Source organism: Scyliorhinus canicula, chromosome 11 (assembly GCF_902713615.1).
Source record: "Scyliorhinus canicula chromosome 11, sScyCan1.1, whole genome shotgun sequence".
Lineage (NCBI taxonomy): Eukaryota > Metazoa > Chordata > Chondrichthyes > Carcharhiniformes > Scyliorhinidae > Scyliorhinus > Scyliorhinus canicula.
In genome coordinates, this window is record NC_052156.1 from 85,285,622 (window position 1) to 85,303,859 (window position 18,238).

Consider the following 18,238-nt stretch of genomic DNA (forward strand, 5'->3'; position numbering starts at 1 on the left):
TGGCTGAATATTGTCAGGGCACAAAGCCTCTGCTGTTTCCCTTCAGCCGTTTCTTGATATTATGTGGTGTGAATCAAATGAACTGAAGGCTGGCATCAGTGATGCTGGGCATGCCAGCTTCATCAGTGGTACTGCTGAACCAATTTTAATGATGAACATCAAACTACAAAACCCAGAGTACACTCTATGCACTTGCTATTCTCTGTGTTGGTTCGAAGTGGTATTCAATGTGGAAGAGAACTGTTGATGGAACGTGGTAGGTGATAATCAGTAGCAGGATTCCTTGTCCATGTTTGACCGGATACTATGAGACTTCACGGGGTCCTGAGCCAATGTTGAGGACTCCCAGAACCACTCCTTCACAATTGTATACCACTGAGCGACCACCTCTGCTGTGTCTGCTCTGCTGGCGGAATGGTGAAAGAGGAGTCTGGGACATTGGCGAGCACTGAGGCCTTCCTTAGGGCACTTAATGGAGATGGCAGAAAGCCAAAAGGAATCCAAAGGTAAGTGGGATTCCCTTAAATTAGGTTCTACTCCAGAAAGAAGTGGAAGATCCTGAAGACCAAAGCCAGGTCTCCACTTTCATTCCAATGCAACTGGGCTATGGTAATGTAAATTGGGCCAGGACACTACTCAGGTGTACGTCATCCCAGACAAGCCAACATATTGAGTAACTTTTGTCCATCATGTACCAGGCTAGGGAAGAGAGAGTTCTTGGTGGGGACAGGAAAATTCACTCTATAAAGTTTTACGGTATGATTGGTACTATTCATTTAATTCATTCAGAATCTTCAATCATATAGTCCTGTCAAAGTTTAAACTAGGTTTAAACCCAAATAAATATCACTGTCATCTGTTAAGTCCAAGTATATGACTGTGAATTCCTCATGATGTGCTATAGGTGTTTGATGATGAAGAATTTGAATGTCGGACACCAGAAGAATGGTTACAACTTGGCTATGAAGAAGGATCTGATATTCGGAAACCTATCCCAGCGAAAGCACTTCTACCCAAAGATGACAAGTTAGGACATGGTACGGTATACCAAGAATGTTGTAGTGTAACAAATGTTGTGATTTTGAATGTTATTCTTGTTATTTCTGTAAATTGTGCATATGCCTGGCCAGTGACCACTTTCATAAGGCACAATTATATCCCATTATATTATGTTATATTACATTATATTATGTTATATTATATTTTATTATACTATAGACTTGGACAAAGCAGCCAGTTGATTGGTACCCCACCCACCAACGTAAACATTGGTTGAAGCTTCATCATTGAGGCAGGTAGCTGGAGTCAGGAAAATTTCTGTCTCGGTCCGCCCATCTCAGGGGAAAGTGCCTGCAAAGGCAGGATCTTCATTGCCAGAGGTGGGTGTGGGCCAACTGACTCAGGAAGGAGATTCAGAGGTAGTCAAAGGGGCTGCTGGGTGCCAAATGGGCTGTTTAAAAGGCTCGCCACAGTGTTGTGGGACTTCGTTCCAGTTAAATTAAAGGCCCTCCAGCCCTCTCTGTTATCCACTTACCCTATGCACTCCCCATGCTTCATCCATGCAACCTCAGGACTCCTATGCTAGGTGTCGCCATCAACCCATTATGGCCCCTCATACCTCCTTTGCCAAGCTATGGCATTTCCATGAACATTGACCCACCAGACACTATAGAACCAATGAATTCTATAGTAACAGTATGATGTTTAAAAAAATAGCTTTTAGAAAGTCATTCGTTCAGTCATTACATTCCACTATGTTTTCAAAAATAATTTCACTACAAGTTTAAACTAATTTGTCTGGGGGATAGGAAAACGAGCTGTCGTGCAGAAGCTAGTGTTGAGAGTAGTGAGGTACTAAGGAGGGTATCAAGGTCGCAGGAGTTTACCGGCAGACAGAAAGGTGGGTTGAAATGTGTCTACTTCAATGCAAGGAGCATCCAGAATAAGGTAGGTGAACTTGGAGCGTGGATTGGTACTTGGGACTACAATGTTGTGGCCATTATGGAGACATGGGGCGAAATTCTCCGACCCCCAGCAGGGTCGGAGAATCGCCTGGGGCCGCCGAAAATCCCGCCCCCGCCGTGGCAGAGATTCTCCGCCACCCGGGAAGTGGCGGGGGCGGGAATCACGCCACTCCGATCGGCGAGGCCCCTGCGGCGATTCTCCGGACCGCGATGGGCCAAAGTCCCGCTGCTGAGAGGCCTCTCCCGCCGCCGAGGTTTGAACCACCTCTGGTGGCGGCGGGACCAGGCCCCCGGGGTCCTGGGGGGGGGCGCGGGGCGATCGGACCCCGGAGGGTGCCCCAACGGTGGCCAGGCCCGCGATCGGGGGGCGGGCCAGTCTTTCTCCTCCGCCGCCGCCACGGCCCCCGCCATGACAGAAGCGGAAGAGAAACCCACAGCGCGCATGTGCCGGTGGTGACGTCAGCGGCAGCTGGCCGCTGACGTCACCGCCGGCGCATGCGCGAACCGGCGAAAGCCTTTCGGCCAGCCCCGCTGCTGGGCGGCGGGCCTGAAAGGCCGCTGGCGGCGGTTTTTTGCGCCAGTCGGCGTGGTGCCAACCGCTCCGGCGCGGGGCTAGCCCCCAAAGGTGCGGTATTCTCCGCACCTTTGGGGAGGCCCGACCCCGGAGTGGTTGGCGCCACTCCCCTACTCCGGGAGCCCCCGTCCCGCCGGGTAGGGGAGAATCCCGCCCATGGTTAGAACAGGGACAGGAATGGTTGTTGGAAGTTCCGGGGTATAGATGTTTCAGTAAGAGTAGGGAAGGTGGTAAAAGAGGTGGAGGCATTGTTAATCAAGGATAGCTTAACGGCTGCAGAAAGGCAGTTCGAAGGGGATCTGCCTACTGAGGTAATATTGGCCGAAGTTAGAAATAGGAAAGGAGTGGTCATGTTGTTAGGAGTTTTCTATAGGCCCCCAAATAGTAATAGAGATGTGGACGACGAAATTGCAAAACAGATAATGGATAGGTGTGGAGGTCTCAGGGTAGTTGTCATGGGTGACTTTAACTTTCCAAATATTGATTGGAAGATCTATAGGTATAACAGTTCGGATGGGACAATTTTTGTGCAGTGTGTGCAGGAGGGTTTCCTGACACAATATGTGGATAGGCCGACAAGAGGGGGGCCACATTGGATTTGGTACTGGGTAATGAATTGCAATGGAGAGGGATAGGGCCATACGGCAGGGCAAGGTTTATAATTGGGGGAGGGGTAATTATGATGCAATTAGGCAATAATTAGGGAGCATAAGATGGGAACAGAAACTGTCAGGGAAATGCACAAATGAAAAGTGGAGCTTGTTCAAGGAACAAATACTGTGTGTCCTTGATAGGTATGTCCCTGTTAGGCAGGGAGGAAATGGCTGTGTGAGGGAACCATGGTTCACAAAAGAGGTTGAATATCTTGCCAAGAGGAAAAAAGGAAGCGTGTGTAAGGATGAGAAAACAAGGTTCAATTGGGTCGCTTGAGGGTTACAAGGTAGCAAGGATTGAGCTAAAAAAAAAGGGCTTAGGAGAGCTAGGAGGAGGCATGAGAAGTCCTTGGTGAGTCGGATCAAGGAAAACCCCAAGGCTTTTACTCTTATGTGAGAAATAAAAGAATGACCAGGGTGAGGTTAGGGCCGGTCAAGGGCAGTAGTGGGAACTTGTGCATGGAGTCAGAAGAAATAGGAGAGGCGTTGAATGAATACTTTTCTTCAGTGTTCACTAAGGAGCGGGGCCATGTTTTTGAGGATGAGAGTGTGATACAGGCGGGTAGGCTGGAGGAGGTAGATGTTCTGAGGAAGGATGTATTAGCAAGTTTGAAAAACCTTAGGGTCGACAAGTCCCCTGGGCCAGATGGGATAGATCCAAAGATTCTTTGAGAGGCAAGGGATAAGATTGCAGAGCCTTTGACTTTGATCTTTGGGTCCTCACTGTCCACGGGGATAGTGCCAGAGGACTGGAGAGTGGTGAATGTTGTTCCTCTGATCAACAAAGGGAATAGGAATGACCCCTGGTAATTATAGGCCAGTTGGTCTTACTCCGGTGGTCGGTAAGTTAATGGAAAAGGTCCTGAAGGATAGGATTTATGACCATTTGGAACGATGCAGCTTAATCCGGGATAGTCAACACGGATTCGTGAAGTGTAAGTCTTGCCTCACAAATTTGATTGAATTCTTTAAGGATGTAACTAAGTGTGTAGATGAAGGTAGAGAAGTTGATGTCGTATACATGGATTTTAGTAAGGCATTTAATAAGGTTCCCCATGGTCGGCTTATGAAGAAAGTAATGAGGTGTGGGATAGAGGGAAATTTGGCCAATTGGATAAGTAACTGGCTATCGCATAGAAGACAGAGGGTGGTGGTGGAAGGAAAATTTTCAGACTGCAGACCAGTTCCAGAGGTGTACCATAGGGATCAGTGCTGGGTCCTCTGCTATTTGTGATTTTTATCAATGACTTGGAGGAGGGGGCTGAAGGGTGGGTCAGTAAATTTGCTGATGACACCAAGATTGGTGGAATAGTGGATGAAGTGGAGAGCTGTTGTAGGCTGCAAAGAGACATTGATAGGATGTAGAGCTGGGCCGAAAAATGGCAAATGGAGTTTAACCCTGATAAATGAGTGGTGATTCATTTTGGGAGAAAAAATTTGAATGCGGATTACAGGGACAACGGCAGGGTTCTGAGGAATGTGGAGGAACAGAGGGATCTTGGGGTTCATGTCCACAGATCTCTGAAGGTTGCCACTCAAGTGGATAGAGCCGTGAAGAAGGCCTATAGTGTGTTAGCGTTTATTAACAGGGGGCTTGAGTTTAAGAGCCGCGGGGTTATGCTGCAACTGTACATGACCCTGGTGAGACCACATTTGAAGTATTGTGTGCAGTTCTGGTCACCTCATTATAGGAAGGATGTGGAATCATTGGAAAGGGTGCAAAGGAGATTTTCCACAATGCTACCTGGTTTGGAGGTTAGGTCTTATGAGGAAAGGTTGAGGGAGCTAGGGCTTTTCTCTTTGGAGCAGAGGAGGATGAGAGGTTTATGAGATGATGAGGTGGACGTTCAGAGACTATTTCCTCGGGTGGATGTAGCTGTTACAAGGGAGCATAACTATAAGGCTCAGGGTGGGAGATATAGGAGGGATGTCAGAGGTAGGTTCTTTACTCAGAGAGTGGTTAGGGTGTGGAATGGACTGCCTGCTGTGATAGTGGAGTCGGACACTTTAGGAACTTTCAAGTTGTTATTGGACAGACACATGGAGCACACCAGAATGACCAGGAGTGGGATAACTTGATCTTGGTTTCGGACAGTGCTCGGCACAACATCGAGGGCCGAAGGGCCTGTTCTGTGCTGTACTGTTCTATGTTCTATTTTCTAAGTTAATAGACGTGTCAGTTATCCATATCCTTTAAAGTATCAATAACAGAAATCACAAGTCCTTGAAACCATTCAATTTATTCAAATCAATAAACATTGTGAAAATGACCGTAGAGATCAAAGAGACAGAGCTGTCAATCAAGCAACTTTTTCCCTGGGGTGCAGCAGTTTCAACAAGAGTACTGGATGTCTGGGCTCTGAGACAAATATACGTTTATTTCCATTGAAGTTAATGGAAGAGTCATCAGGAGAGATATAAAACTGACTTCTGATTCACTCATCTATTTTGTACCTTCGCAGAAAGTCAAGATCTACCTATATCCATAGTTGGCACATTTACAACAATTGATACACACCAGCCAATTGTCTGTAGATATAATAAAAATTGGAAACTCAACCAAAGAAAGGGATATTAGGGTACACTGTCATGCTGAATTTAAATCCAAGTCTAAAACTGCTTGTTCATTTTGGGCTGTTGGATGAGCACACACACATACATATAGACAATTTTTTTTCCCCCACATCTCCTAAAGCAACAGGACCCACTTGCCCCTTCCACCCACCCTTACGCCCCTCCCAGCATGGTATTGGTTTTCATTCTTCTATTTCACATCTACACAGGCACTAGATGTTAGTAAATTTAAGTGCTGGATCTCAGACTGCAAGCAACCCAGTTTGTCGTGATCAAGGCACAAAACTTCACTGCACCTTTGGTTCAATTTAGACTCAAGCTGAATTTGAGATAAGGTGGCCTGTTGTAATCTCATGATTAAATCAAGTATGGCACCAGGGAGCCCAGTGATATTGAAGTCAATGAGGAATGAGGGAAAACTCATCAGTAACAGGAGCCATACCAGTCGCTGGCCCTACTGGATTGTTAGATTATTGCTACTTAGTGAAAAAACCCCTAATCGTCTATACTCAAGGAAATACAAACCTAGGGCTGGATTCTCCGCCGACGGGATGCGCCATTTTGCCGGCAGCCCGGGGGTTTCCTGACCATCTGGGGCTGTCCCACATGGGAAACCCCATTGGCCGGCTGGATGGACGGAGAATGCAGCCCCGAGTCTTTGAAACTTGTCCTCCTAATTTAACTCTTTTAACCCAAATAGCATTCTGGTGAATCTGCCATTCATCTCCTTCAAGGACATAAGAATTAAGAAATAGGAACTTGAGTAGACCATATGACACCTCGAGCCTAATTCGCAATTTAGCAGAACCATGACTAATTTTCCACTTCCTCTCCATTTTCCTGCCTAACCCCCATTTCCCTTAATTTCCTGAGGGATCAAAAATCTATCTCAGTCTTAATTATGTTTAATGTTGGAGCATCCACAACCTTCAGGGTAGAAAATTTAAAAGAGTCACAAGCTTCTAAGTGAATAACTTCGCCTCGTCTCACACCTAAATGATCAATCCTTGTCTCCTACATTGTAGACTTCCCAGCTCAGGGAAACAAAACATGCAGTGTCTACCCTGTGAAAGCCCTTCAGAATCTTTTATGTTTCTTATTCAGTCTCTAATCATAAGACAACCCTCTGATCCAGGGACCTATTTATTGATCGTATGCCATACTATCTCCAAGGCAAGTATATTCTTCCTTAGATATGGAGACCAAAACTGCACACAATACTCTAGATGTGGTCTCACTGAAACCCTGGACAATTGTAACAAGACTATTGTTCTTGTACCCAATACCTTTGCAATAAATGTTAGTCTGCCTTTTAGTTGCTTGCTGTACATGCATGCTGACATTCTGTGTTCCTTGCAGGAGTACACCCAAGTCTCTCTGAACATTAGTATTAAAAGGTTTCATGCCCTTTTGAAGATTTTCTGATTTTTCTATTCTTGCCACTAAAATGAATAACCTCAAGTGTCTCAGCATCAAATATGATAGGCTATGCAGAAGGACTCATTCTCACACCTGAATTCTGCTGCCTACCATGTTGGATTGAATTCCTCCATTGGCTTCCAGGGTGGAAGTCAGAAATATGGAAATGGTGAATCAACATATTCACTATGCTTATGAAGGAGCTTTTTATGAAATTGGGCTGTCCCAACACCTGAAACACCACATCAAAAATTCACTCAGTAATCCGTAGTGCTAACGTGTAGCAATGACTTTTCATTAGCCTTGTGAGGTAGTTGGAGAGCAAGGTCGAAGGTGTAGAATGGAGTACAAATTCAGACAAGAACCAGCTATTCAAACCTATTTTAGCTAATCAATGGCTGTGGTTTTTCAAGCACTACATTTTAATCATTATTTTTAATCTTCAGATGATCCCAAAAGTGATTCGCTTGGCTACAGGTGGTATTTTGTTGGAGTTCTGGACTACGACAAGGAAAAAAAACTCTATCTGGTGCAGAAAGCAAATAGTTATGATTTAATTCGAGATGAAAAAAACCAAACAGTTGTGAATGGTGGTATTACTGAAACTGGTATGTATTTTCTAGTTATGCTTGTTTAGCTGTCTTAATATACGCAATTGCTATGGACAGAAATGGATAACTTAGCTACACTTGAAATTGCTTTATTTGATAAACTGAACATTATCTCTAAATTACACATGTAAACCATTCAAATAATAAAGAAAGATCTATCCTGTAGTGAGTAACCAAGTATTTATTTTCAGAGATTTAGATCAGACCTAACATTTAACCCATTCCTGCCAACATCCCCATAAATATCCTCTGTACCTTCTAGCGTGATCTTATCCTTTTGAATGCACACCTCCAATGAAAATATGACAACCGACAGTTTCTTAAACATGTGATGCTCAATTTCACTGAAATCAGGGGCGGGATTCTCCGACCCCCCCGCCGGGTCGGAAAATTGCCGGGGGCCGGCGTGAATCCCGAAATTTGATGGCCCCCCCCCCCCCCCCCCCCCCCACCCCCCCCGGCGATTCTCTGGCCCGCGATGGGCCGAAGTCCCGCTGCTGTCATGCCGGTCCCGCCGGCGTGAATCAAACCACCTCCCTTACTGGCGGGACCAGGTGGCACGGGCGGGTCCGGGGTCCTGGGGGGGCGCGGGGCGATCTGGCCCCGGGGGTGCCCCCCCCAGTGGCCTGGCCCGCCGATTGGGGCCCCCCGATCGGCGGGTAGGCCTGTGCCATGGGGGCACTCTTTTCCTTCCGCATTCACCATAGTCTTCATGATGGCGGACGCGGAAGTGACCCCCTCCCCTGCACATGCACGGGGATGACGTCAGCAACCGCTGACGCTCCGGCCCATGCGCGGACTTCCGCCGGCCAGCGAAGTTCCTTCAGCCCCGGCTGGCGTGGCGCCAAAGGCCTTTCCCGCCGGAGAAATCCGCACCTTTGGGGCGGCCCGACGCCGGAGTGCTTCACGCCACTCCATCCCGCCAGGACCCCCCGCCCTGCTGAATAGGGGAGAATCCCGGCCCAGAAGTTACAAAATCGTAGTTTCTTTGGTTTTCATTCGAGTTCTGTTGGCAGTAAGAAAGAATTATCAACTGACCACAATAATGATCCTTTCAATAACAATTTTCAAGCATCTAACAATCTACTTTGTAAGTTCATATTTCTCACATTTCAGTAATGCAAAACTGGTGTGTGCAATTGGATTAGAGACAGCACGTGTTTCAGCATAAAGTATTCTAAGCTACATTGAAGTATCTTGTGACATTTTAGGAACATAGAAACAAGAATGAGAGAACCATTTAGTCCTTCCAGCCTGCTTCATTATTCAATTAGATCATGGCAGATCTGTATTCCAACACTATGGGCAGAATTTTCCGAAAAATGACAAAGTGCCATTTTTGGTGAGAAAATAGTTACGATTCCCACCAGCCCCACTTGCGATCTGGATCACAATCTTCAGACACTTTGAAAAAAATGTTTTCCTCACTTGAAAAATGCTGCACCTAAGGTGCAAAGCGTCTGATTCGACCATTCGACCATGCTATCTGAGCAGTTCAGTTCAGTGTTGCAATTAAACAGCTCCACAGCACTTAATCCTATCCAAACCAGGAGGATGGCAGCAAGGAACCAGCATCTGGATTTATGGAGGGGACTCTCAGCCATTTGCTGGATGCTGTGGACGAGAGGTGGGCCCACAATATACCGTTGGGCTGGGAGGAGGTGCTCCAGCAAGGTCACAAATCCAGCAACGTCACAAATCCTGCCTGGGAGATGGTGGCAACATTAGTCAGAGCCTGCAGCCTGATCAAGAGGACGGTGTGCAATGTAGGAAAAAGCTAGTGACCTACTACAATCAGCAAGGGTAAATGCCCCCGGAATCCCCTTGACACTCTACCCTTCCAGCATCCCCTGGAATGTCACTTGAAACCCACATGCTGCCAACTCGCAAGTTCCCAGTACCCGACCTCCCAGCATCATCCCAAATCCCACTTGACACACCTCATATAAACACCTCCCTGCTCAGACGCAGTGCCAACACATGCCAGTTGTCATCAAACTCTGACCTGCTAGGCATCCAGTTCACGTGATCCCCATTTATGTTCCTGCAGGAGAAGCTCGCCCACAACTGCTGAGAGAGAGAAAAAATGGGTGGTGGAATGCCCGAGTGAGGATCCTGACTCCATTTGAGGAGAGAGTCATGGAGCTCGCAGGGGAGGGCAGGAGTGGAGCAGGCCTGCGCTGTGAGCGAGGTGGGTCTGTGAGAGAAAAGTGAAGGGCCACTGCACCTTCATCCTGATGACCAGCCTCAAGTGAGTTCTTTGTAATGCAACCCTTGACCAGACCATGTACTAAAACCATATCCCTTGCGTTGCAGGAAAATCAACCAAAGATTCCACCGCCACCCTCGACAGCACCTCATTGGAAATCTCGGAAGAGGACACAGATGAAATGTCACACCTATCACCCGTACCATCCACCATTGCAGAGACACACACCTCAGTGGGTGAACTAGCAGACAGGCTTCTGGGTTACTATCTGATGAGCACCATACAGCTTATGATGCATATCAGGTGGAGGCAGGAACATCCCAGAGGCCGGACAGTCGGAGGTGTGCTGGATCCGAGGAGTCAGCTGTGCCCGAGCCTGGTGATGTGCCTCTGAACACATTCATTCCTCAGTTGCTTAAGATGCAACGCTGATCCAGGAATACCAGGAGAGGTTGTCAGCGACATTCCTGCAACTGCAAGGCCGAATGGAGAAGTCCCAAAGCCTTTTGTCACAGGAGATGTTGCCAGCGATGCCTGGCACCCAGGCAAACACTGCAAGAGTGGCGGCCAAAGTGGATGGCCTGAGAAAGACGCAGATCCATGACTGAAGCATTCCGAAGCATGGCTCAGTCCATGAGGAATCTGGCTGAGGGGTTCAACACCACGGTGCAGAGAATGGCGGGCCTCCAGGACAGGACCATGACATGAAGTTGAGGCTTCTGGAGCTAACTCCAGATACCCATCCATTCCATGGAGGGAGGAGAAACCGCTGTAATGCATCCCAGGGCCTTCCACCCAGGAGAGCCTGGGAGTGAGCAGCCCATCTCAATCCCCCCACTTCCTGATACCGGTGCAGCTTGGGGTCAGCGGGCATAACAGGATGACGCGGAAACACCAGTCCTGGCCATCCAGAGGACGGCCACCATCAGCATCTCAGGCAACAGGGTGTGGAAGGCAGCAGGCCACCTCCACTTCTGATATGCATCCTGGGAATACACCTTAAAAAAGTGGAAGCGTTCACAAGGCTAACGAATTGGAGGGTCACAGATTGAGCACAGGTGAAGCTAGGCACATAGAGATGGGGGTCTTCATCAAATGTTACAAATGCGCATGTCAGTTTATTCAAAATCTTGTTCTTCACAACCTCAAGGCCTCACTAATGCCAACCCTCATCCCAGTAAGAAAGTGCTTTTCCCCATCTGGGTACAGCTCTTCTCATAGGCCCTCAATGTCAAGCCAACGATGTTGCCCACTCAAAGTCAAAGATACATAAATCCTGAAAGGCTTTGGGCATTGATTAGTGAGCCCTAGACCCTTGCCCCTAATCCCCTTCTAGTGCTAAAGGACAAATGGATTTTGTGCTAAGCCTCACTTGCACATGAGCCGGGGAGTCAGCATGCTGGCAGCAGACTGACAGGAGACAGACATAAGCAATAGCTGAGGAGCACTTTCAAGCTTTCCTCACTGTGAGTTGTCATCACCTTCCTGCATTGAGCAGGCACAAGGACTCCCCAGCTGAACACCCTGATGACTAAGGTTTCATGTGCCCTCCACGTCACAACGGTTTTGGGGGGTGGCTTGTTGAGCTGTTGGGCAACATGCTGATTTTAGAGCATGAAGTGAGAAGCAATGCGGGTCTGCTGCCCATGCGAACCCTTGACCCCACCTGGCCTCCATCGTCTGGCTCCTCCCCGGCCTCTTCCTCAACTCCCTCCTGGACTTCCTCCTCATCAGAAGAGACGTGCAGCTCCTCCAGGTCTTCATCAGTAAGGTTGCCTCACTGCTCAGACAGGTTGTGTAAGGCACAGCAGACCACCATAATGCAGGAGATTCTCTGAGGACGATGCAGCGCTCTATCACAAACCGGGTGGCACTGTGATCCTCTGCTTCTGTCTCAGGCATCTGCACTAGTCTCATCATAATAACCCTCTTATGGACTGACCTCATTAACACTACACCCTGTATGCTTCATCCGATGCCGGTGCTTATGCAGTTACATTGTATATCTTGTGTTACCTTATTATGTATTTTCTTTTATTCACTTTTCTTCCCATGTACTTAATGATCTGTTGAGCTGCATGCAGAAAAATACTTTTTACTGTACCTCGGTACACGTGACAATAAACAAATCCAATCCAATCCAATCCAATCAGCTAAGACCTCAGTGGATAACCTTTCTCCTAACAAGCCATCCCTGCAGCCTGGGGAACCCTCGCAAATTCCAGGGATTTGTGGTTGCCCAAGGATGAATCTGTCATGCACTTTTCCTGGAAAACTTGCAAACACATGCATGAACATTGTCTGGTGGTCATCTATCAATTGGACATTAAGGGAGTGGAACCCCTTCCTGTTGAAGAATGGGACTCCCTGATTCCATAGGGTGAGGTGAGCGACACGGGTGCTGTTCAACGCTCCCTGCACCTGTGGCAGACCAGTGCCAAATCCTGTTGCCCTCTCGTCATGCGGGCCTGACCTCACGGATGCATTTATGATCGGATGACTGCGAAATGCACGGGGATCACCTGTGGAGTCCTGGAACAAACCCGTTGCATAGAAGTCAATGGCTGCTTGACCTTCGCTGTCACAGGGAGCAGGTGTCCTTCGCCTCCATGTGGTGCCAAGTTGGAAGAATGTGGCACACTGTCTCCCTTGTGAGGTAGAGTCTCTTGTGGCACATGTCAAACAGCTCCCTAGGTCTCTTCCTTCGCCTTCGAGTCCACTATTTGGCTGGTGCGGGCTCTGGCCCTTCATCCTGCCCTGTGGCCCCTTGGTCTCCTGACAGTGGAAGTTCTGTGGGTGCCACCGCTCATTGCTGCTGGAGGCCAGTGCTGTAATAAGCAGAATTGCCAGCTTTACTAACTCCATGCCAATATCTCTTGGCACGTTGTGAGTGATGAGAAAGAGAGACAGTCAGGTTGGTGTCACAGCTGCTTAACTTCAGTACCTTCCATCACCCATTGGCCTCCTGGTCCTGAAAGCAGGCAGCCCTACACCTTATCTAGTGGCTATTGGTCATTCACATCTCAGGTCCCCTTCCATCTCCATTGCATGACTGGCCCCAGTCAATGTCCTCCCCCAGTCAAAGTTGTCTCTGGCTTTCTGTCTGGTTGTCCCCTCCTTTATTGTCTTCATCACTGGGCGTTCTGAACCAAGGTTTCATGGTCACCCATCCCTCATGGGCAGGGTCAACTGGTTGGTGATGTTCACTTTGGGGACTGATAGATCCTCTACGGTAGTTGCTGGGTTCCAGCAAAAATACGCAGACAGTCCCTCTTGATCCTGTGTACACAAGCGTTTATCCTGAACCCTGAGTTTTCACCCCTATTCCTGACTTTGAGACTGTGGGTAGCTGACATTGTTAAGTTTTAACGCTTTGGCCAATTAGTTTGACAGGCATGAGTCTCTGGAGCATTGGAGGGCACATTAACATTCTGCAGCAGGGATAGGCAAGGCTAACAGACACCCTTCTTATTCGGGCTGCATAATTCTGAGACTCTTTGCTGTCAAGCCTTAAGAGTCCGAGATCACCACTCAATTCATTTTTTTACGCACCTCCCCCCAAGGCGAGGCACCCTATTGCCTTCTCTTTTAGGTGCTGCCCAGCAGGCTCTGTCTCCTTGGACTCCCTGATGCTAGCTGGAAAAATGTGCTCAATTCCTTCCTCCCTCTCAGCGGTTATGGCGCCTGGCTCCCATTTTTAAAAAGCAGTAGTAATTTGCACCTGCATTACATCATGCATAGTGGATGGGAGAATTTAATGAGGTGTGAAGATTTGGCTTTAATTTCAGTAAGAATATTATAATGCTTTCAAATTGGGGGGTCTGCTGACAGGGGAGTGGTTTATAAAATGTGATGGGGAGGGTCAATGAAGGTGGGTGCCCGAGGGGGGTCCTGAGGAGGTGCGGGACGCGGGCTGGAGGCTGGCCCAGGAGGGGCTATGGCTGATCGGTGGCGGGGGGGGGGCCCGGCCAGGGTGATCACATGGAACATGCAAGGATTGAATGGGCCGGTCAAGAGGGCCCGTGTGTTCACACATTTAAAAAGTTTTCAGGCAGATGTAGACCTGTTGCAGGAGACACACCTGAAGGTGGTGGATCAGACTAGGTTGTTGAAAGGGTAGGTAGGGCAGGTATTCCATTCGGGATTTGACTCTAAAATGAGGCTGAGGGCGAAGGAATTTTTGTTTTTCTTGCATGTACACAGGGTGTACTCCCGAATTGATTCTTCCTAGATAGGAAGTTGTTGGCGGGGGTGGTCAATGTGGAGTACTCAGTGATTGTGGTGATGGATCTACATTGCTCCACATTGGGTGGACTTGCGGGTGAATAAGCGTGGGGGCCAGTGCCCGCAATGGAGGCTAAATGTGGGGCTTTTGTCGGATGAACGGGTGAGGAAAGCCCTTCGGGGGTATGTGGCGATAAATGACATTGGAGGATTCGGCGACCACGTGTGGGAAGCATTGAAGGCAGTGGTGAGAGGGGAGTTAATTTTGATATGGGCACACAGGGAGAAGGCAGAGTGGGTGGAGATGGAAAAGCTAGTGGAGGAGATTCTGCAGGTGGACAGGAGGTATTTGGAAACCCCGGAGACGGGGCTGTTGAAGGAGCAGCGGAAGCTGCAGATGGAGTGATGAACCATCAATTGGACGCGAGACACGATGAAGATCCAAACTGTGGCTTTAATCAGCTAGTTGTTAGCCCGGTGGTCGACGACAGAGAAAGGCCGACCACCGGGAAACCTGGGTACTTATACCCCGCCTCGGAGGCGGGGTCTACTTGCCTCTCGACCAATTGGTGAGCAGTCACATGACTAGTCCCAGCCAATCAGACGAGAGGCACATGACCAGCCAGAGCCAATGGGAAACCAATGCTCTGCACCAATGGCAGTGCTCCCACTCATATCACCACATGGAGTTTGAGTTGTTAACTACGGGGAAGGCAGTTGGGCAGCGGAGGAGGGCGAGAGGGGCGGTGTATGAATATGGTGAGAAGGCGAGCAGGATGTTGGCGCACCAATTGAGGAAACGGGAGGCAGTGAGGGAGATCGGGAAAGTGAAGGACAGAGGGGGGAAAGCGGTTTTGGACCCAGTGGGGGTGAATGGGGTGTTTAGGGATTTCTACAGTAGATTTCATGAGTCGGAACCCCCGGCCTGGGTGGAGGGGATGAGGTAGTTTTTGGGAAGGTTGGAGTTCCCGAGGGTGGAAGAGGAACTGGTGGAGAGGCTGGGTGCTCCCATTGGGCTGGTAGAAGTGGTGGAATGGCTGGAGGCGATGCAGTCGGGCAAGGCCCCGGGCCCAGATGGATATCCAGTGGAGTTTTAGAAAAAGTTCTCGGGAGTTCTGGAGCCTTGTTGGTGAGGGTGTTTAACGATGCGAAGGAACGGAGGGTGCTCCCCTGTGCTATCACAGGCCTCAAAGAACAAAGAACAAAGAAAATTACAGCACAGGAACAGGCCCTTCGACCCTCCCAGCCTGCGCCGATCCAGATCCTTTATCTAAACCTGTCTCCTATTTTCCAATGTCCACTTCCCTCTGTTCCCGCCCATTCATATACCTGTCTAGATGCTTCTTAAATGATGCTATCGTGCCCGCCTCTACCACCTCTGCTGGTAAAGCGTTCCAGGCAGCCACCACCCTCTGCGTAAAAAACTTTCCATGCACATCTCCCTTAAACTTTCCCCCTCTCACCTTGAAATCGTGACCCCTTGTAACTGACACCCCCACTCTTGGAAAAAGCTTGTTGCTACACCCTGTCCATACCTCTCATAATTTTGTAGACCTCAATCAGGTCCCCCCTCAACCTCCGTCTTTCCAACGAAAACAATCTTAATCTACTCAACCTTTCTTCATAGCTAGCACCCTCCATACCAGGCAACATCCTGGTGAACCTCCTCTGCACCCTCTCCAAGGCATCCACGTCCTTCTGGTAATGTGACGACCAGAACTGCACGCAGTATTCCAAATGTGGCCGAACCAAAGTCCTATACAACTGTAACATGACCTGCCAACTCCTGTACTCAAGAGTACTCGATCTCTTTAATTTTGAAGCGAGATAAGGATGCGGAGCAGCGTGGGCCATACAGGCTGATCTCATTTTTAAATGTGGATGCCAACCTAGTGGCCAAGATTTTAGCCTCGAGAATTGAGGACTGTGTGCCAGAGATGATCGGGGAGCACCAGACGGGGTTCGTGAAGGGAAGGCTTCTGGCAGCTAATATCAGGAGGTTGCTAAATGTGATAATAATGCCTCCCGAGGGACGTGATGTGGAGGTGGGGGTCGCCAAGAACGCAGAGAAGGCCTGACTATTTGTGGGATGTCTTGGGGTGGTTTGGGTTTGGGTGGGGTTCTGCAGATTGGGTCCGGCTGCTGTATCAGGCACCGGTGGCGAATGTGCGGACGAACCGGGTGAACTCGGACTACTTTAGGCTGCACCGGGAGATGAGGCAGGGATGTCCACTCTCCTCACTGCTTTTTGCCCTGGCTACAGAGCCATTGGCGATGGCGTTGAGAGCGTCAAGGGACTGTCGAGATAGTATGGGGGGAACGGGGTGGAACACAGGATCTTGCTTTACGTGGACAATCTGTTGCTGTACATTTCGGACCCGTTGGGTGGTATTGAGGGGATTATGGGGTTGTTAGAGGAATTCGACTGGTTTTCAGGTACAAATTGAACATGGATAAATAGGTCTTTCCGATCCAGGCGAGGGAGCAGGAGAAGAAATTGGGGAGGTGCCGTTCAAGTTTGTGGGGGGGAGCTTTCGGTGCTTGGGCATTCAGATGGCGCAGGAGTGAGAGTAGCTGCATAAGTTAAATCTGGTGTGGTTCGTGGAGCAGATGAGGGGGGACTTTAGAAGGTGGGATGCACTCCCGTTGTCATTGGCAGGGAGGGTTCAGATGGTAAAGGTGACAGTCCACCTGAGGTTCTTGTTTGTTTTTCAGAGACTCCCAATCTTTATTCCCAAGGCATTTTTCAGGAAAGGTAATTACGGTGATCTCAGGATTTGTGTGGGCGGGTAAAACTCCGCGGGTGAAGAAGGTGCTGCTGGAGGGGGGAGTGGGGGGCGGAGTTGGCTCACCCTAACTTTATAAATTACTATTGGGCTTCGAGTATAGCACTGGTCAGGAAATGGGTAGTGGGGCAGGAGTCAGTATGGGAATGGATGGATACAGCCTCATGTAAGGATATGACTTTAGGGGCGTTGTTAACGGCGCCTTTGCCGTTCTCGCCGACCAGGTACTCAACAAGCCCTGTAATGGTGGCAGCCCTGAGGGTGTGGGGACAGTGGCGGCAGCACATGGGGCTGGAGGGGGCGTCGGTGTGGGCACCGATATGTGGCAACCACCAGTTTGCTTCTGGGAGGCTGGATAGAACAAAGAACAAAGAAGAACAAAGAAAATTACAGCACAGGAACAGGCCCTTCCCCCCTCCCAGCCTGCGCCGATCCAGATCCTTTATCTAAACCTGTTGCCTATTTTCCAAGGATCTACTTTCCTCTGTTCCCCGCCCGTTCATATATCTGTCCAGATGCATCTTAAATTATGCTATCGTGCCCGCCTCTACGACCTCTGCTGGCAAAGCGTTCCAGGCACCCACCACTCTCTGCGTAAAAAACTTTCCACACACATCTCCCTTAAACTTTCCCCCTCTCACCTTGAAAACGTGACCCCTTGTAATTGACACCCCCACTCTTGGAAAAAGCTTGTTGCTATCCACCCTGTCCATACCTCTCATAATTTTGTAGATCTCAATCAGGTCCCCCCTCAACCTCCATCTTTCCAATGAAAACAATCCTAATCTACTCAACCTTTCTTCATAGCTAGTACCCTCCATACCAGGCAACATCCTGGTGAACCTGCTCTGCACCCTCTCTAAAGCATCCACATCCTTCTGGTAATGTGGCGACCAGAACTGCACGCAGTATTCCAAATGTGGCCTAACCAAAGTCCTATACAACTGTAACATGACCTGCCGACTGTTGTACTCAATACCCCGTCCGATGAAGGCAAGCATGCTGTATGCCTTCTTGACCACTCTATCGACCTGCGTTGCCTCCTTCAGGGTACAGTGGACCTGAACTCCCAGATCTCTCTGTGCATCAATTTTCCCCAGGACTCGTCCATTGACCATATAGTCCGCTCTTGAATTAGATCTTCCAAAATGCATCACCTCGCATTTGCCTGGATTGAACTCCATCTGCCATTTCTCTGCCCAACTCTCCAATCTATCTATATTT

At 48.9% G+C, this 18,238-nt stretch overlaps 1 protein-coding gene across 1 annotated transcript in view; it reads left to right on the top strand.

The window, feature by feature from the left end:
• dnah1 (dynein, axonemal, heavy chain 1) overlaps positions 1-18,238 on the top strand; it is a 995,196-nt gene that overhangs the window by 88,729 nt on the left and 888,229 nt on the right. Inside the window, 2 exon segments of the mRNA XM_038812191.1 lie at positions 905-1,037; positions 7,631-7,792. Coding sequence (XP_038668119.1) covers positions 905-1,037; positions 7,631-7,792 — 295 coding nt within the window.